This window comes from Excalfactoria chinensis, chromosome 16 (assembly GCF_039878825.1).
Source record: "Excalfactoria chinensis isolate bCotChi1 chromosome 16, bCotChi1.hap2, whole genome shotgun sequence".
Taxonomy (NCBI): domain Eukaryota; kingdom Metazoa; phylum Chordata; class Aves; order Galliformes; family Phasianidae; genus Excalfactoria; species Excalfactoria chinensis.
This window is the reverse complement of record NC_092840.1, coordinates 3,035,208-3,051,795: the sequence shown is the minus strand read 5'-3', so window position 1 is coordinate 3,051,795 and position 16,588 is coordinate 3,035,208. Positions and strand designations below refer to the sequence as shown.

Genomic DNA, 16,588 nt, shown 5'->3' with positions numbered 1-16,588 from the left:
TGGCCACTCTTTCAAAGGAGAAGTTTACCCCAGTAAGTACATGGATATTCCTATTATGCTGCTGTTCAGCTCTGCCTGGTTTCTGCTGCCATTGGTTTTCTGTATCAGCTGGTACTCCCCTAAACTGTTCCTATACCTCAGTTCTTCGGAGCATAAGAGTCTTTTGGAAGGGTAGGAGAATGCTGGCAAAGTGTTTGTAAATCAGAAACATCGTGTTCCTCTTTATTTACAGTTACTGAAGTGGAAATGGATCTATTGCTTGCATTTCCCTTAAGTTAGATACCCCTCGTTCAGACACCTGAAGAGCCGTTATCAACGCCACAATTTTTGTTTTGCTTTGTCTGTGGGAGGGTAAATGTCCTTTATTGGCCTATCTCAGAAACAGCATCTCATTAGCTGGGAACTGATTCAGGATTCTTTTAATTCCACGTATCATTAAGGCATATATGGCACTTCCAGGGAAAATCAAACCATGTGGAAACAATGAAGACTGGCAGTTCCGTCTGATCAACAGTAATAATCTGGCATCCAGGGAAAAAAAACAATGTCATGTTTTTCTTCCAAAGCCCATCAACAGGTAACAAAACGGCAGCATTGCATTCTTGACCTGTTAGAGAATTACCAACAGGTTTTTTGTTTGGAATGGGGGGGGTTGGATGAGGGGGAGGTGAAAAGGCAGACAGCGGTAAGGACTTGCAGCAGATTCGGATTCTTTATTTTGTGTGACCTGATTTAACAAGCTTCCTCTGTTGAAATATCACAGTCTATGTTGGGAATTATGTCAGGAAGCACAATATGTGCAGTGTGGGTGAGTGAGCTTGCATAAACTGTCAATGAAGATCAATTATAGGAATTATTGAATTACACATTAGATAAGTAGCAGATGACTTTTTGCATGCAAGCGCGGTGTTAGCTATTTTTGTCTACATGAAAATATAGCTGTACAGGCAGTGAGAATTTGTCACCAAGCACCACAAGCTGCCCAGGTTCATTGATTGTTTTTTACAACTGAAATCCTTTGGTCCCGTGGATCTGGTGCCAAGTACTGTGCAAATGATGCGAGAGAGCATCCATCTACCAACAGCTTATTGCTCGGGCAGAGAGTCCTGACAAGAGAGTTGGCAGGGAAGAAAAATGTTATTCAGAGGCTGCTGTTTTCTGATCTGCTGGGACTACTGACACAGTGTGCCCTCCTGTTCATACCATGGCTGCGTGTTGGACAGGAGGGTGCATGAAGCCAGCTTTTTATGCCTCTTGTGATTGACAAATATCCTGCTTATTGAAAGTTTTTGAAGGTCTGGATGGTGTTTTTGCCCAGGAGGTGGGAAGACAGGCAGGCTGAGGAGCAGCCATCCTTTAGCACTCACGTGGTGGCTGTTGTTGGCACTGCTAGCATTGCTGTGGCTGTGCCTCCTCATTGAGGAATCCCAGCCTGGGGAAGAAAAGGAGCAGAAGGATTATTGACACTAACTAGGAGATGGATCATCCTTTGCTGGCATACAAAGAGGCATCCCAGTGAAACCCAGGAGAGTACTGAGCAGACAGAGGACAAATGGTCCATTCAGCCGACATGAAAACACCTTTTTATTTCAGCATCTTATATTTTAAAACCTTCATCTCCAAATAACTGTTGCTATTTTCATAGCAAACTGAGTTGATGCAGAACTCAGCCTTCCCCACTGCTTTCCCTGCTGTCTTATGGAGGATTTTAAGTAGCAACCAGTGGTCAGCACTGGGAGGTTTGTTAGCAAATCACCGTTCCTCAGTCTAGAGCGTTTTGTCATTTTTATTTGTCATGTTGAGGTTGGCCATCGGGCTTTTATCTCATAGTTGTTGGATATAAAATGCTGACTGATTCCTATATCATGTTTGTAAGGTTTAATGAGCCCAACAAATCTGCACCTCTGTCCTTGTTCCTAAGAAAGTAATTGTTATGAGCTGTTTCACTTCACCCTCTGGTACAACTCATAAATGTGGCTTCTGATCCATTTCAAAGCTCATAGGATCGATGCCTGGGAACTTTTCATTGCTCTGAGGAAAACTGGATGGTTGAGTGATGGGAAGAGCAGAAGGTGGAACATATCCTAGCTTTGTACTTGCGCCATTCTTTCAATTACAGAAGAATCTGAAACACAAGCATAGAAACACCTTTCATTAAACACTGATTTTTAAGACCTAAGGAAGGAAGTCAGTCTGCAGTACTTTAAGAAAAGTAGTCCCAGTCTTTTTCTATTGCAAGAAACATTCGTTCCACAGAAACTGTTCTTTCATCTGGAGTTCCCATTCTTCTTTCAAAGCCGATGTTTTAATATTCACCCATCTGTGAAGAATGGCAAAATGCAACTTCTTGGAAGGCTGTGAATGCTGCAGCACTGCAACAACTCCCACCATTTATTTATTTTTTTTCCTCTCCATTTGGTCTTGTAGCCAAATAGCAAAGGAAAGGTAAAAGTGTAAGAAAACAATGTGAGCCAGGCCAACAGCAACCTGACCTGCAGCACAGCCAGCAATTGCCAATCGATCCCTATGTGAGCATTAAGTTGCCTCACTCTTTGTCGCTGCTTTCTCTTCATCCCTTGTCATCGCGATTCTTATAATGGAAAACTGCTTAAAAATCAGAATTCCACAATAGTTACTGTAAAATATTTCTCGGCCTTCAAGCAAACAGTACAGAACTAATTCTAGAAGAATTAAATAAAGTAACATGTAGGCTGCCATGGCTGATTTCTCCAAGGCAGGAATGAACACACCCACTCAGAGCAAGAACATCTTAAATCTGTAAAGCACCAAAATCGTGATTCCAAATTAAAATATAGACAGGCAATCAGAACTGGATTCCTTTCAGTCTTACCTGGAAGAGTCCTTCCACATTAAAGCTGTCACTGACGCATCTGATGCTTCTATTTTCACTCTGAACTACTGCTGCTGTTGTTCACACCTGCCACCATCCTGCACGGCTGCTGTGCACAGGTTGTTGTTTGCTGCAAGAGTTGGGAGTAAATCTGTAAAAGGTAAAAATTAGAACCTCTTTTCAGTTATATGAGTAAGTCAAGTCTATCGTTACATCTTAATTAAATTCACTGCAGTCTGTAACAAGGCACTTCAGAAGGGCTCACGTAACTTCAGCAGGTTTACTTAAAAAGAATAATAATCTATGTTAATGCTTAATTTTGATGCCTCGGTCTTGAAGGTACTTGTTGTACTACAGGTAAAGTGAGTAGTTTTGTTTTGCTTTTACATAACAGGCCTTGGAACTCCTCACATGTGTTCCGTGAGGTTCCAAGCAGTAGCCAGACCCACCCTCTCCAAAATGTGGGGCAGCAATACGAGTCACTTCCAACGCCGCCTCCCTAACTCCTAAATTAATTCTCATTCTTCCACCTTTCTGGAAATCAGCCACAGAGATTTATGGGGATGCGTGGCTCTGCTGTTCATCAGGGTTGGCTATGGCGATGTCTGCCTGGCACACCTCTGTTTCTGGCTGATTTCAGCGATAGAGATCAACTAAGGAAGAGCCTGCTAATGATATAAAGGCAGAATTAATCTTTTGGGGGTACTGTCCATTGATGGAGGTCAGAGTTCCAGTCTCCAAATACAGCACGTGGACTGCATTGAGTCACAACTTCTCTCAACACAATTCAGGACCATAGGAAGGTGAGAAATGCCAGGTTTCTGAATGGAAGCATAGCATATAGCACTGAAGCACTTACCACCATCCCACCAGCAGGTAGGTTATTGCTCTGGTGTCTTTCAAGTGCATTTGTTGATTTAGAGCAAGGAAAAGTCCTCCTTCAAACCACTAGAATTTGTTTGTCTTAGGACTAACTTAAGACTAAACTGTCCATCAGTTTTAATTCTGCTCTCAACTGAATTTCATACCTTCATGATGAAGACAGTTCATGTTTTCCTTTGGAGTCTGGGTAAGAGATAAGTTGGCATGGCCAGTGTGTATGCACAATTATTGTATTTAAATTCCAGAGTAACTGAGTATTCCATTCTATGCAACCTCCAGATGATGAACCTGTACCATTTGAGGCTTTATCTTCTAAAAGAGTCCAGTATTATCTTCTTTTCCATGTCACTGAAGGCATGCGAGCGGTTCTTTAGCCACATTTAAAACAAAACAGCAGTTGATTGTAATTGCTCGGATGCTTTGTCAGTTTTGCTTTAATTCAGATCCCTCCACTTGCTGCTCTGAAACACACAATTCCCGTTACGCCACGACAAATTGAGTTTCCAGCTTTTGCAGAGGGTGTTAATGAGAGCACATCAATATTCACGGGTCTTGGCAGATCGTGAGGTTTAATAAATTGCTTTCCATGAAATGATTCTTTTTAAAGCAGGGGTGTTCCCGTAATAGCATGAAGGAAGCCTGAGGGATGACAAGGATCGTTTGCTTTTCACCGCATCTAGAAATCAATGAATTATTTACCTGCTAAGTAATGATATACTTGTTTTATGACATATATATACCTATAGATATATAGAGAATGTGGAGAAAAAATTATGAGAAAGGAAAAGCTTAATTTCACGTGGCTGAAGGTACTTTCCCCTCTGATGTTCCCAGACACACTCCTTTCATGCAGCCTCTCATTCTTGCCTGCCCCAAGGAGAATCTTCTGTATTTTTCTGCCTCCAGTACTGGGACCCCACTGTACCATCTGTATAGTGAGAGGTGTGTGATACAAGGGCTGCTCTGAAAGTGATGCCTCCTATTTTATGCTGTTGGCCCACAATATCAGAGGGTGGTGGTACAGCAGTAGAGGCTGAATCTTCCCACCAGCACCTCATTACGTTCTGTTTCTGTGTGGCAGATGGCAGCAGAGGGGCAGTCTGCAAAAACGGCGTCTGACATGGAGGTGTGTATGAAGCAAAGGCAAGGAACTGAGTTTCTCTGGGTGAGAAAAGCACCCTCTGACATTCACTGATGCTTGCTGAACACTGATGGAGATCTAGCAGTGGATGTGAGCACAGCGAGGTGGTGGGTGGTGCATTTCAGTGGTGACAGAGGGTCATGTCCATTGGTGCAGATTTTTACAAGCACAACTCGTAGGCTCTTTGTTGCTGCTGGTGAAAATATACAGCTAATGGTGGAGACAGTTGAAAAACTGTTCCGCAGCTGAGAATTTCCCTTATCAAACAGTGTTATTGTGCCTTTTTTTGTAGCTCCTATGGAAATAATCAGAAGGCATTACTTTCAGAGCAACCTTCATACGAAGTGTTCTTTTCTCTATGAACACGAGACCTCTTTTACAGTGTTAAGGCAGCAGTTGTGCAAAACACCTCCATGAAGCCTTGCTGCAGTAATAGTTTCATTATTAAGGAAAAAAAAAAAGAATCTGAAACCATCAGCTTTGGTGTAAGAGTTCTCCCATTTCCCATTTAATTTCATGCAACACTAAAATAAAGCACATTCTAGAGCTGAACAGCACTCAGTTGAGTGCAATTTGGGGAGATTCCCACTGGGCTAATTAAAGTAATACTGCTAATCATTCAGTGGGCAGGGAGGAGAGGGACAGGTGATGCCCTGGCTTTGAGATGGGAATTCCCAGAATCTGATTTGAGCAATAGATTTGAATGTAAGCTGTGGTCACACAATTGAACAGGCTTCCTTCTCCTATTCCGGTGCCTCATGAGTTGTGGCTTTTTTTCCTCAGAAGATCCCCTTTTCTCTATTAATCAGCTTGCTCACAGCCCAATTACTTTGGAGTAGGGACCACGCACTTCAGAGAAGGGTGGGGCAGCTTGGAATAATGGCTACAGGTCTGAGATGCAGGTACTCCTTATTCTGTATTATTCTGTTTTGGCTTTACAGAGCAATTCAGCACAGGGCTGTAATGTCAGGAGAGCTTGGTGACACGGACAGTCACTGGATGCTGTTTGGAGGATTGGGTGTGAAGAGCACCATGGGTACATGTTTGCCTTTGATTAAATAGTTAAGAATATAGATGATGGCTATCTAACAGACTATCACGTTTATTTAAAACATTATTTTAATGAATTCTACTTGTGTGAATATAAAGAAAACTAAAGCATTGTATTAAAAAAGTAATGAAGATAAACGTAGATAATACGTGAGCACGTTGCTGATACAAACAAAAAAGACTTTCACTATTTCAGTCAGAATAACCTTGAAGGATATTATCAGATGTACCTCAGTATCTAATTTCTAGTGGAAGTGTAGGGAAGAAGCACCAAGAAAACCATACAGGCATCCTGAAGTTTCATTTCCTTTCTGCTTATCCTAAGAGAATAATTGCAGAGTGGTCTTCTCCCAAAAATTACCAGGAGGAAATTAAAAGTACTGCAGAGGAAAGACAATGCTATTGCTTCCCTGGTGAGTATTTCTCTTTGCCTTCCTAGCTTTCTTTGGAGAGGAAGCTACTTGCCCCTTCCTGCTGCTCCAAAGATGAAGGTCCTTAAGAATGATGCTGCTGTACATGCAGAAGTTCACAGTCAGATGGTGTTAAAAAGGGATTTGGCACTCTCTCTATCCATTACAATATGGCTATGCTAGTTTGGATGAGAATGACCCTCAGGTTCTTGGTGAGAAGTTAGCATACTTGCTTGTCTGATCTTCTGCTTTTCTGTATGTGTAACACGGTCACCTTGATGTGCTATACAACAGCACAAGGGAGGAAAATTTTGGCCAAGGGATTAAAGGGAAATCCCTACTTTTATTAAAAAACAAAAAGCCAAACAGATGGTAACCAGTTCAATGCATGGTGAGATGCTGAAACATGTTGAGCACCACAGTAGGACCCGATTAGCAAAAATTATAGAGCTTTTCACTGTTTCTGGATGACCTATTCATTTAATTGTAGGGAATTACCCCTTGCTTTATACAATTGCAGGTTTCCTCACTATCCTTCAAGTGAGGATCAGCTTTATTAAGGACAACTTTATTGAGAATTAATTTATAAATATGAAGTTTGTAGCAACTAAACATACTTTAATAGAACCTGCTGGGCAGTGGAGAGAAGACTTACCCAGCAAGCAGACCTTATAGCCAAGCAGGGCTGTGCAACTTACTTGGCTGGTCTAACAAATTCAGGCTTCTGTGTGGGACACCCAGAGGTAGCATTTCTCATTGCAGAAGGGGAAGGGCAACCCAATGATGAGGTACATGATTTAATGACCCATCTCCTCAGCCAGGTTGTGGATTGGTGTTCTATGCCAGCCTGCAGAGATGAAAAGAGAATCAGCCACACTTTGTAACTTGAACACATCGTAGAAATGATCTGGGCTTTGATTCCCCCATTTGCTAAATCTAAACTGATGAACAGACACTGTGATTTCCCAGGTGGCGTTAGAAATAGTGTAGGTATTTATCAGTGATTTTGGCAGTTACAACACATGGCATTTATGTACAAGGTAAGTTGCAGAAGGGAAAAGTGGAAGAAGTGCAAAGTTCTCCTCTGTGGTTGGATGACAGACAGGTGGGACTTGACTAAAATCTTTAGACAAGATGGAGGCTCAAAGATCAGTGTGGTATTTTAGTAAAATGCATTAGCATGAAGACTCAACAGTTTATGTAAAGGAAGCTCTTTGGTGCACTTCTGCAATGAGTGACCTGAGTGGAATCCAAAAAGCACATTGGCAAGGTAGGTGGTGGACAGTAAAACAGGTTTTAAAAGCTCTTTCAGGCTTAATAACTTGAAATGAGCATAATTGTTCCAGAGATATAGTGGAAGAGGTAGCATGAAGCACGCGTCTATGAAAAATGACTTGCATAAAGTCATAACGTAATCAAGCCATCGGTCCATGGCTAAATGTCAGACCAGTATAACTAAGATGATTGCTGCAGAGCAAGACTTGTCAAGTCACTACATGGCAACACGACGACCTGAAAGGGACGCTATCATTTCGATTGCTATGACCAGCTTAAATGCTGCTGAGACGCTGTGTAACATGGAGCACTTTGCAACGGCACCCCTTGCTTTGTGTAACCACGCAATGTGTGTGTGCATACCAGACCAACGTTCACGCCGCTGCTCTCTGCTGACATCACTGCTGCTGCTCTGCTGCTAAACAAGGTCATGCTGCATTCCAATCAGCATTCTGATGGATGGCACGTAGAGGAGGCCGAGCTGGCACTACTCCACTTGAAAGCTAATTACCCTATACATGACTCAAACGGCCGCACGGCACAGAAAGGACAGAGAGGTCAAACGAGCGTTTTAAAGCATTGAAAGCTGCTACAAAACGTTTCTATTTCCCCTCTGGCAGCACTATAGGGCGGTTCACTGAACCGGCTCCAGCCCCGGCCATGACAGAATGACTCATTTCTGCAACGGTCTGGGAGAAGAAACAAACAAATAAGCAGCACACACGCCCGAGTGCTGCGGGTTCTCCTTTTCTTCGCCCCGCCGGACCCTGAGGAGCCCTACGAGCCTCCCCAGCGTCGCTCTGTGGCGGGCAGGGCGAGCCGCCGCTCACGGCCGTTACCGGCTGCGACTCTAATGGAGGCCGCGTCCCTTCAGAACCGCACTTCCGCCGGATCGCGCCTCCCGATTGGCTGAGGAGAGGACGCGGGGAGGGCGCGCCGCCGGAAGTGATGGTGCCGAGGACACGCCCCAGCCGCGTTCAAACCTGCATGGCGGTAAAGTCGCGGCTCCCGCTGAGGGGACGCGAGGCGGCAGCGCGGGTGGCGGGGCTGTGAGGCGCAAACAGCGGAGCTCGGGCTCTGCCGGGACGGTTCTGCTCTCCATCTACAGCCCTCCTCAGGAAAGCGCGATTGTTTCGATGCTCTGAACGCTCTCCAGCCGTCCAGTTGTAATAACCTTTGTTTCTATGGAAATAAACCTGTAGCGTCGCTTCTCCTCCCGCTTTCTCTATTCTTCTCTTCGACGTCACTCTCTCACGGTGCCTCTCCTTCTTTCAGGTGCCCCTTTATACCAGGTAGGCTGCCGGGATGTTGAAGTTCAAGCACAGCGTGCGCCCCCCGGCTGACACGGGCCCTGTGGAGCCCATCGCCAGCCGTGCCTCCCGCCTCAACATGCTCTTTCAGGTAAAAAAAAACATGTCTGCCGTTGGGTCTGCTCACCTCAGCTTTGTCCGTGTCCATCTCAGGTGTGCCACGGCGCAGCTCTCCTTTGTGTGGGTCTCAAAGCACGCCTGTAGGGTTTGGGTTGTGTTTTGTTTTGGAGGAAGGGATAAAGGAAGTTAAAAGTTCAGAGTTGAGTTGTGCGTCTGATAATGTTTTAATATTGGTGGATTTTCCCGCATAAAGATGGAACGCTGCGTTCTGTGTCTTCTAATCCTCATCCTTTCCATGAGAGGTACAACAAGAGTTTGTCAGGAGGTGAATTTCCGCAGCCAGCTGCTGTTTGATCCTCTGAGGTGCAACAGCTTCTCCTTCTGGAGCTAATATTGATGCTGATTGCTTAAGCTATTTGTACCATGAATAAAACATATGGTGTGATGTCAAGGACAAGCAGTCGGATCAGAGCCATCAGTGGTTGTAGATAGATCCAAGAAAGCTGTGATCTGAGCTTTAACAACCTTTAGAAGATTGCTTTGTCTAAAGGTAAAGTACCTGTGACAGCCATTACGTTTAGAAGACCTGAGTTGATATATTTACCTCATGCTTTTGCATTATTTGCCTGATTTCTAAAGTAATGATTTGTTAAATGAATAATATATAATCTGTTCTATACATATGTTATTGATTTGGGGCTTTTCATTGTTGTCTGAGACTCCATCTGCTGTTGCTTCTTTTTTATTCCAGGGGAAGCCACTCTTTGTGACTCAACAGCAGATGTCTCCTCTCTCCCGGGAAGGCATCCTCGATTCTTTATTCGCTCTTTTTGAAGAATGTAGAAACCCTGCTTTAATGAAAATCAGACACGTTGGCAACTTTGTCAAGAAGTGTAAGTGTTCCTTGGAGTAGTTTTTAGGTGTTGTTTTAAAAGATAGTCCATAAGAACCTGAATATTTACATCAAGTTATGGTTGCTTAAATTTGTCGATGGCTGGCGTCTCGCTTTTTGTGGGCTGACTCAGTATTGCAGAGGGAAGCTTGGAGTCTCACTAAACTTTATTTAGGTCTGGAAGGGCAGATTGCAAGTGGCTTCTGAAGTGCTGCAACTCAGGTTGGATATTAGCAAAGGTATTCTGGGAAAGAGTGGTGATGCAGCAGCACAGGCTGCCCAGGGACTGGTGGAGTCCCTGGAGGTTCAAGAACTACAGAGGAGTAGCACTGAGGGGATGTGGTTATTGGGTGTGGTAGGAGTGCCATTGACAGTTGGCTTAGGTGATCTTAATGGTCTTTTCCAACTGTAATGAATCTGTGACTCTAACGTTCACCTTTCTTAGGCTGTATTATGCTTCTATTTGAAGAAGCGTTTTTTGTTGATGCTGCGTAGTGTTCCAAGTATGTACAATAGAACGATGTTGAAAGCAGGATGGAAGAGGTAAAAAATATGTAGGAATTATTTTGCTAATACTTGGTTCTTCCAGTGTGAATTAGTAGTTTTGGTTCCATGTTTTATCCATATTTTGCAGTGTGAAACTTTTAAGTAGCAATTCTGTACTTTAGAAATAATTCCAGATGGATTCAGCAAGTAGGACTAAATATTGAGAAAGTGCTCTAATCCTTAAAACAAACAAACAGAAAAGCTTCATCAACCTTTCTGTTAAGAAACACAAATAATTAGGTAAACAGTAATTTATCATGCTCTTTATGAAGTTCCAACCAGCAGTTTTTAGTTGAGAATAATTGATTGAGTATGAAGAGATTTTAGAACGCTTTACAGAGAGCAATTATCTGTCACGGCGGGTTGTGGTTGAAACTCCTCAATGGGAAACCTAAAGTAACCTGTGAAAGAAATGCCTACGGATGTTTGTTACACAATGGACTAGTGCCTCCCACAGGCAGAGGACAGAACCCTGCCATTGGACTTGCAGAACTTGACTGGCTAAAGCCCTTGTAGTTAGTGAACATGCTTTGTATTGGCAAGGGATAGCTGGAAAGAAATCAGAAACAAAAGAGGCTATCCGCGTTTAGTGTGATGAATGGGACAGAATTATGGTTGCTATGGGAACTGTCTTAGCATTTCCTGGTTCTTTTGTATGTACCATATTTCACTTTTAACTATGTATTGATACTGGTTTGTTTGTTTTTTTTAGTATTATATATGCTGTTTTTTAAGAAGCATATTCTGGGATGATTTAACATTCCTGTAGAGCCTGGAATCAAAATATTCTGGTGTTTTTTTTTGTGTTGTTGTTGTTTTGTTTTATTCCCCATAACGGATGTTGTGTTCATTATGAAGTGCCAGTTAGCTGACCTAAAAATAAATGTCTTATTTTTATAGATGCAGAGACTATAGCTGAATTAAGGGACCTCCAACCCAGCGTGAAGGATTTTGACGTAAAGAGTGTGGTTGGCTGTGGTCACTTTGCAGATGTAAAAGTAGTAAGAGAGAAAGTTACTGGCGATGTGTACGCTATGAAGGTGATGAGCAAGGAGTCTTTGTTGGCACAGGAGCACGTATGTATATTTTTCTGTGATGACAGAAGAACCATAAGCTACAATTCGATGCACATTTTCTTTTTATCACTGCTATTATGCTTAAGAATAAATCTTTTATAAATTTACAGATTTCATTTAGTGTCAGTGTGGGATAGGAAGAATAACCTTGCATTTCAGTGAGGTAGTATAACTGTGTAGTTTTGCTGTGCCTAAAAGCCATTGTCACAGACCACGCATCTACTGGGTGAGGTGCCATACGAAACAGAAAAACAGTCCATGTTTCAGAGAGCTTTGATCTAAATTGTAAGGCAAGAAACAATACATTAAACAAATTGAGTCTATTTTGATCAGCTTGATGAACAACTTGATGCAGCTTAAATTTGCAGGTAATCTGTTCATTAAGTTCTTATTTTATCTTAAAGAGCATCACAGAATGTCAAGAGTCAACTGTGGTGACTGATGTTCTACAGAGCGCCTCTCACCACCTGGACAGGATGTAACTTGAAAACTTAAAAACAAACAGAAAACCCTAAAAAAACAAAAACAAAACAAAACAAAAAAAAAAACAGCAATGAAGGTTGTTACCACAGTTTGTTGAGACATGGAAGTTAAACTAATGAGAGATCACACATAGGGCAGTCTGTGAAAAGCCTCATGAATTTGTACAGCAATATCTAGATTAGCTGTTCCCAGTATAAGTCTGCAGTGAAGTTGCTCCTGAGATTCTCTAGCTTCCAGCATTCTTTGTGGCTTTCAGAAATGGGAATAAACTAAAATTACTCTTGTTATGGCACAGGCTGGCAAGAAGAGCAAACCCACAATTTGATGCTTTGTGAAAGTAGGGAACAGTAATCTAAATGAACTAGCAGTAATTCTGTAAAGTAATTTCTTATTGTCCAGCGCTACATCTGAATAAAGGAATAGCTGTGAAAACAGGATTTCAAGAAAAACTTGTGTTTTAATATATATCACGAGTTTATTACTGAATTCAACTCTTTACAAAGGTAGATAATGGCAGGTCAAGGGGAAATGGTTTTAAGTTGACTGAGGGAAGATTTTGCTTGGTTATCAGCGAGAAGTGCTTTAGCAAGAGAGTGGTGAGGTGCTGGCACAGGCTGCCCAGAGAGGCTGTGGATGCCCCATCCCTGGAGGTGTTCAAGGCCAGGTTGGATGGGGCTCTGGTCCTACCTGTGGCAAGGAGTTGGAGCTTGAGGTCCCTTCCAACCCAAGCCATTGTGAGGTGTTACTCTATAATTTTATAGCATCTTTTCTGCTTGTCTGAGATAAGTATTATTTATTAGGGCTAATCCAGATGAGGTCACGATCGTACTCTAAACTGGTAGAAACTTCACCAGTTTGAAAGGAGAGCTGACCTTTTCTTCAGGGACTGTCCAGTTGCCAACAAACTGGAAAATAGAAGGTGAGAGGGAACTGAAAGCACAAAGGAGTAATATTACTTTTTTAAAACACGCATCACAAGGAAATGGTATTTAATGGTTTCTAAGCAATTTTTTTTTTTTTTTTTAATATATAATGTCTTTGGCACAGACTTGCATCTTTTTAAACCAGAGAATTCTAATGTATTCTAGCCCATTTTCATCAGCATATAACTGAATGTTTCCTTTTTTTGTAGGTGTCATTTTTTGAGGAAGAACGCAGTATATTATCTCAGAGTACCAGTCCATGGATTCCACAGTTACAGTATGCATTTCAAGACAAGAAAAATCTTTACTTGGTAATGCTGGTCTTTTTCTTCTCTACTCAACACTGTTAATGTTGTTATAGTTGAGAACAGTGCGGTGTCTGAATTGTGCCGATGTTCTGCAGATTTTTCAGTGTTCCATGCTATTCTTTGATGTGTACCCAGTATAATATGGAGGAGTTGAATGGAATACATTTGGTATATATAAACTATATCTCTTCCTCTAAAATTTTATGAAGGTTATGGAGTACCAGCCTGGAGGGGACTTGCTGTCCCTCTTAAACCGGTATGAGGACCAACTAGATGAGAGCATGGTGCAGTTTTATCTTGCAGAGCTGGTTCTAGCCATTCACAGTGTCCACCAGATGGGTTATGTACACCGGTAGGTAAAAACTGCTTTGCATCACACGTGGTGTTTAATCAGTGTCATTCCAGATGAAGTGTTCTGGAATGATGCGTTCTTGTTTTTTATATTCCGTCTTCTTCAAGGACAGTATTTCACATGCTGTATCAGAAGAGATTAGAAAATTAATCATACACAAACTGTGATTGCAGCTAAAGGCATTAACTTTGATGTAAATTTCAAACTAATATTAAGAAATTGTTACATATATTTCCTTTAGCACAAAACGATCCTTAATAGAAAAATATTTTCCAGAGCAAAGGCTTATTTTTGATTAGAACCAAGCAGTACAGGAAAGTAATGTAATTGTTAAAGCTTGCTGTACCTGCTTGTTGAAGAGGGCAGTCTAATATGTTGGAATAGTTAAATACTGCAGAATTTTCTAAAAATTATATCAAAACACGAAGGCTACAGCTGTAATTCATAGTGTTGATTCATCCCATTTATTGACGGGTAGAATTGTATGTTTCCTTTCTTGTAGATGTCCTTTTTTTTAAAGGAAGATTTATTCCGTCCGTTCTGAGTCTTTGGATGTGTCATGCAGTATTTTATGTTCCAAGCAGCTGAAATGGTTGCATTTAGATCATATAGATTGTGGCTTTCAAATGTAAGGTGGCTGCTTGGATTTGAAAGATGCACAGAGTAAGCTGAGTCATTCCAACTTCCTCGTGTCAGCGTGGAACTTCCTGTGTTCCAGTTTCTGCCCGTTGCTCCTTCTATTCTTGCTCGCCACCTTAAAGACTCCACCTCCATTGACTTGGCTCCTGCAGTTTAGATATTTATAAACAGTTATGAGATGAAGGGATCTTGTGATGATGAAGGGAATTTGACCGATTTCATATTTAATTGAAGCAGAACAGCAGTGGGAAATGAGACTCAGTAATGTATTGTCAAGGTTTTATGTAGCTGAGTATATACTTGAGTGTAGCTGAAAAGGGAGTTGCTATTGTCCAGATGTGACGTTGGGGAAAGACACAAAAAGGCACTGATTGCTTTCTTCTTGCTTACAGAGACATCAAACCAGAGAATGTTCTTATTGACCGGACAGGACACATTAAACTGGTAGACTTTGGGTCAGCTGCCAAAATGACAGTAAACAAAATGGTAATAATTTAAGTTTTGTCTATGGCTTGTTTGGATATTACGGTCAAAAAGAGAAAACTAACTTTATATGTGTTGCTTGATTATGTCTTCTTTCCTGTCCAGTATGGAGTTGAAATCGGATGATATTTTTCCAGATAGGACAGGCTTTTCAAACATAAGCTTGAGTATCTTTTGCAGCTCTCAGTAGATAAATATTTGCTTATTTGAGTTTTAATATGTAAGTAGGGTAAAAGCAAGTCTGCTTTCCAATGATGCTGCGTTGCAATACCAAATCATCCTTCTAGAGATTCTCATGATTATTGAATATCATGTTTAAAGAAGGACATGAACTTATAATTGTTTGTAATTGGACTGGAAATTATGTTTGCTGTAACTAAGGTGGCAGAGTTTTGAAGGCAGAGGAGCTCTTGATTAAAATGAGTCACATTCCAGCATTCTGAAATTCAGCTTTGTTCACAGAAAACCATATTCATAGCTGTGAATAGGTCGAGCCTGTAGTTATAAGATGATTTTAAATTTAGGAAACTGCATACAATTTCAAGCGATAATTTAAGTTAAAATAGATCCAAGTGAGAATATAAACTTATGTATCAGATTCCTCACTTGTTTTATCAGTTTTCATGTCTCATAACATTTTGTCAATATTGTGACTCTTTATAGTTTGTTTTCCTTGTTATTTGTTTGTCAGTGTTCCTCCGCATTGCATTTTCTTGCATGTTTTTTTCCTTCATGTTACCTATCTTTTCAGTCTTCCTCAGGTTTCTGTTTGTACCCCTGCTGTCTTCTTTCACCCTTTTCTGCCACTCAGTGAAAAAATATATTGCAGTTCTGGTTTCTGAATTACCTTTTCCAAGCACTTATGAAATGTGAACACCAGCTGATCCTGAACACAAGGCAAAAATGTAGGGATGACACAGAATGGAACAAGGCCGGGGAATATTAATGTCTAAATTTGACAGTTTTGTAGTTTGGTTTTTTTGTTTCTTGTTTTTTGGTTTTTTGAACCTTCAACTATGATGTTCCCATTAATAATAGAGTGTTCAGGTATGCATACTGCTCAAAACATCACTTTTCTATAGTGCCATTCTTTTTACAGCTCTGCTCTTTGAACATCAGCTGTACATTGTTTTCAGTGACAGCTCTCTAATATTTGTACTCCATTTTTACATCTAATAATTCTTTGTTAACACCAATTTCAGTGTTTTGCTTATCAGTCTTGGTTAAAATTACTTAAACTTTTCTTGGAGAACTGAAAACGTGTCTCTTGTTTAAGAAAGTTTTATTACCATGATCAATGAACAGAAGTGCTGTAAATTCACTTGGAGTGTATTTGCTTCTGTTCCAGGTAAATGCCAAGCTACCTGTTGGTACACCTGATTACATGGCACCAGAAATGTTAACAGCATTGAGTGGGGATGGCAAAGCTTCTTATGGTCCAGAGTGTGACTGGTGGTCCTTAGGAGTCATTGCATATGAGATGATTTATGGAAGATCTCCGTTCACTGAGGGAACTTCAGCAAAAACCTTTAATAACATCATGAATTTCCAGGTAGAGAGCATTGTTTTTATGTTGCTGGGTAAAAAGGCTGTAACTGAAAATGAGGTGTTTTTACAATTGCGAAAAGAAGATAATATCTCTTACTTTGTCCTGTTCATAGAAATTATGTATACTTTAAATAAAATGCTAAAAATCTTGTATATCCACCTTCATGTTGTAAATACAAAGTGGGTTGTTTTTTAATAATAGCTATGGGAAAAAAAAAAAAAAAAAGCATCTTCAATGCATGAATTTAGAAAGATTTATTTGTCCAGTTTTGGCAATAGTAACAGTAGCATCTCCGAAATAATCCAGAAGGATTAATAAGGTGATTTGATAAAGTTTCCTAATGATACTAAATGCTTCT

General features: G+C 41.1%; 1 protein-coding gene across 1 annotated transcript in view; it reads left to right on the top strand.

The window, feature by feature from the left end:
* Nucleotides 1-8,643: 8,643 nt before the first annotated feature.
* The window catches only part of CIT (citron rho-interacting serine/threonine kinase), a 70,431-nt gene continuing 62,486 nt past the window's right edge, over nucleotides 8,644-16,588 (top strand). The window contains exons 1-8 of the mRNA XM_072351012.1: nucleotides 8,644-8,775; nucleotides 8,885-9,010; nucleotides 9,731-9,872; nucleotides 11,318-11,493; nucleotides 13,109-13,210; nucleotides 13,417-13,559; nucleotides 14,591-14,684; nucleotides 16,030-16,233. Of these exons, the coding sequence (XP_072207113.1) occupies nucleotides 8,915-9,010; nucleotides 9,731-9,872; nucleotides 11,318-11,493; nucleotides 13,109-13,210; nucleotides 13,417-13,559; nucleotides 14,591-14,684; nucleotides 16,030-16,233 (957 nt within the window). The 5' untranslated portion in view covers nucleotides 8,644-8,775; nucleotides 8,885-8,914. The remainder of the gene's footprint in view (nucleotides 8,776-8,884; nucleotides 9,011-9,730; nucleotides 9,873-11,317; nucleotides 11,494-13,108; nucleotides 13,211-13,416; nucleotides 13,560-14,590; nucleotides 14,685-16,029; nucleotides 16,234-16,588) is intronic.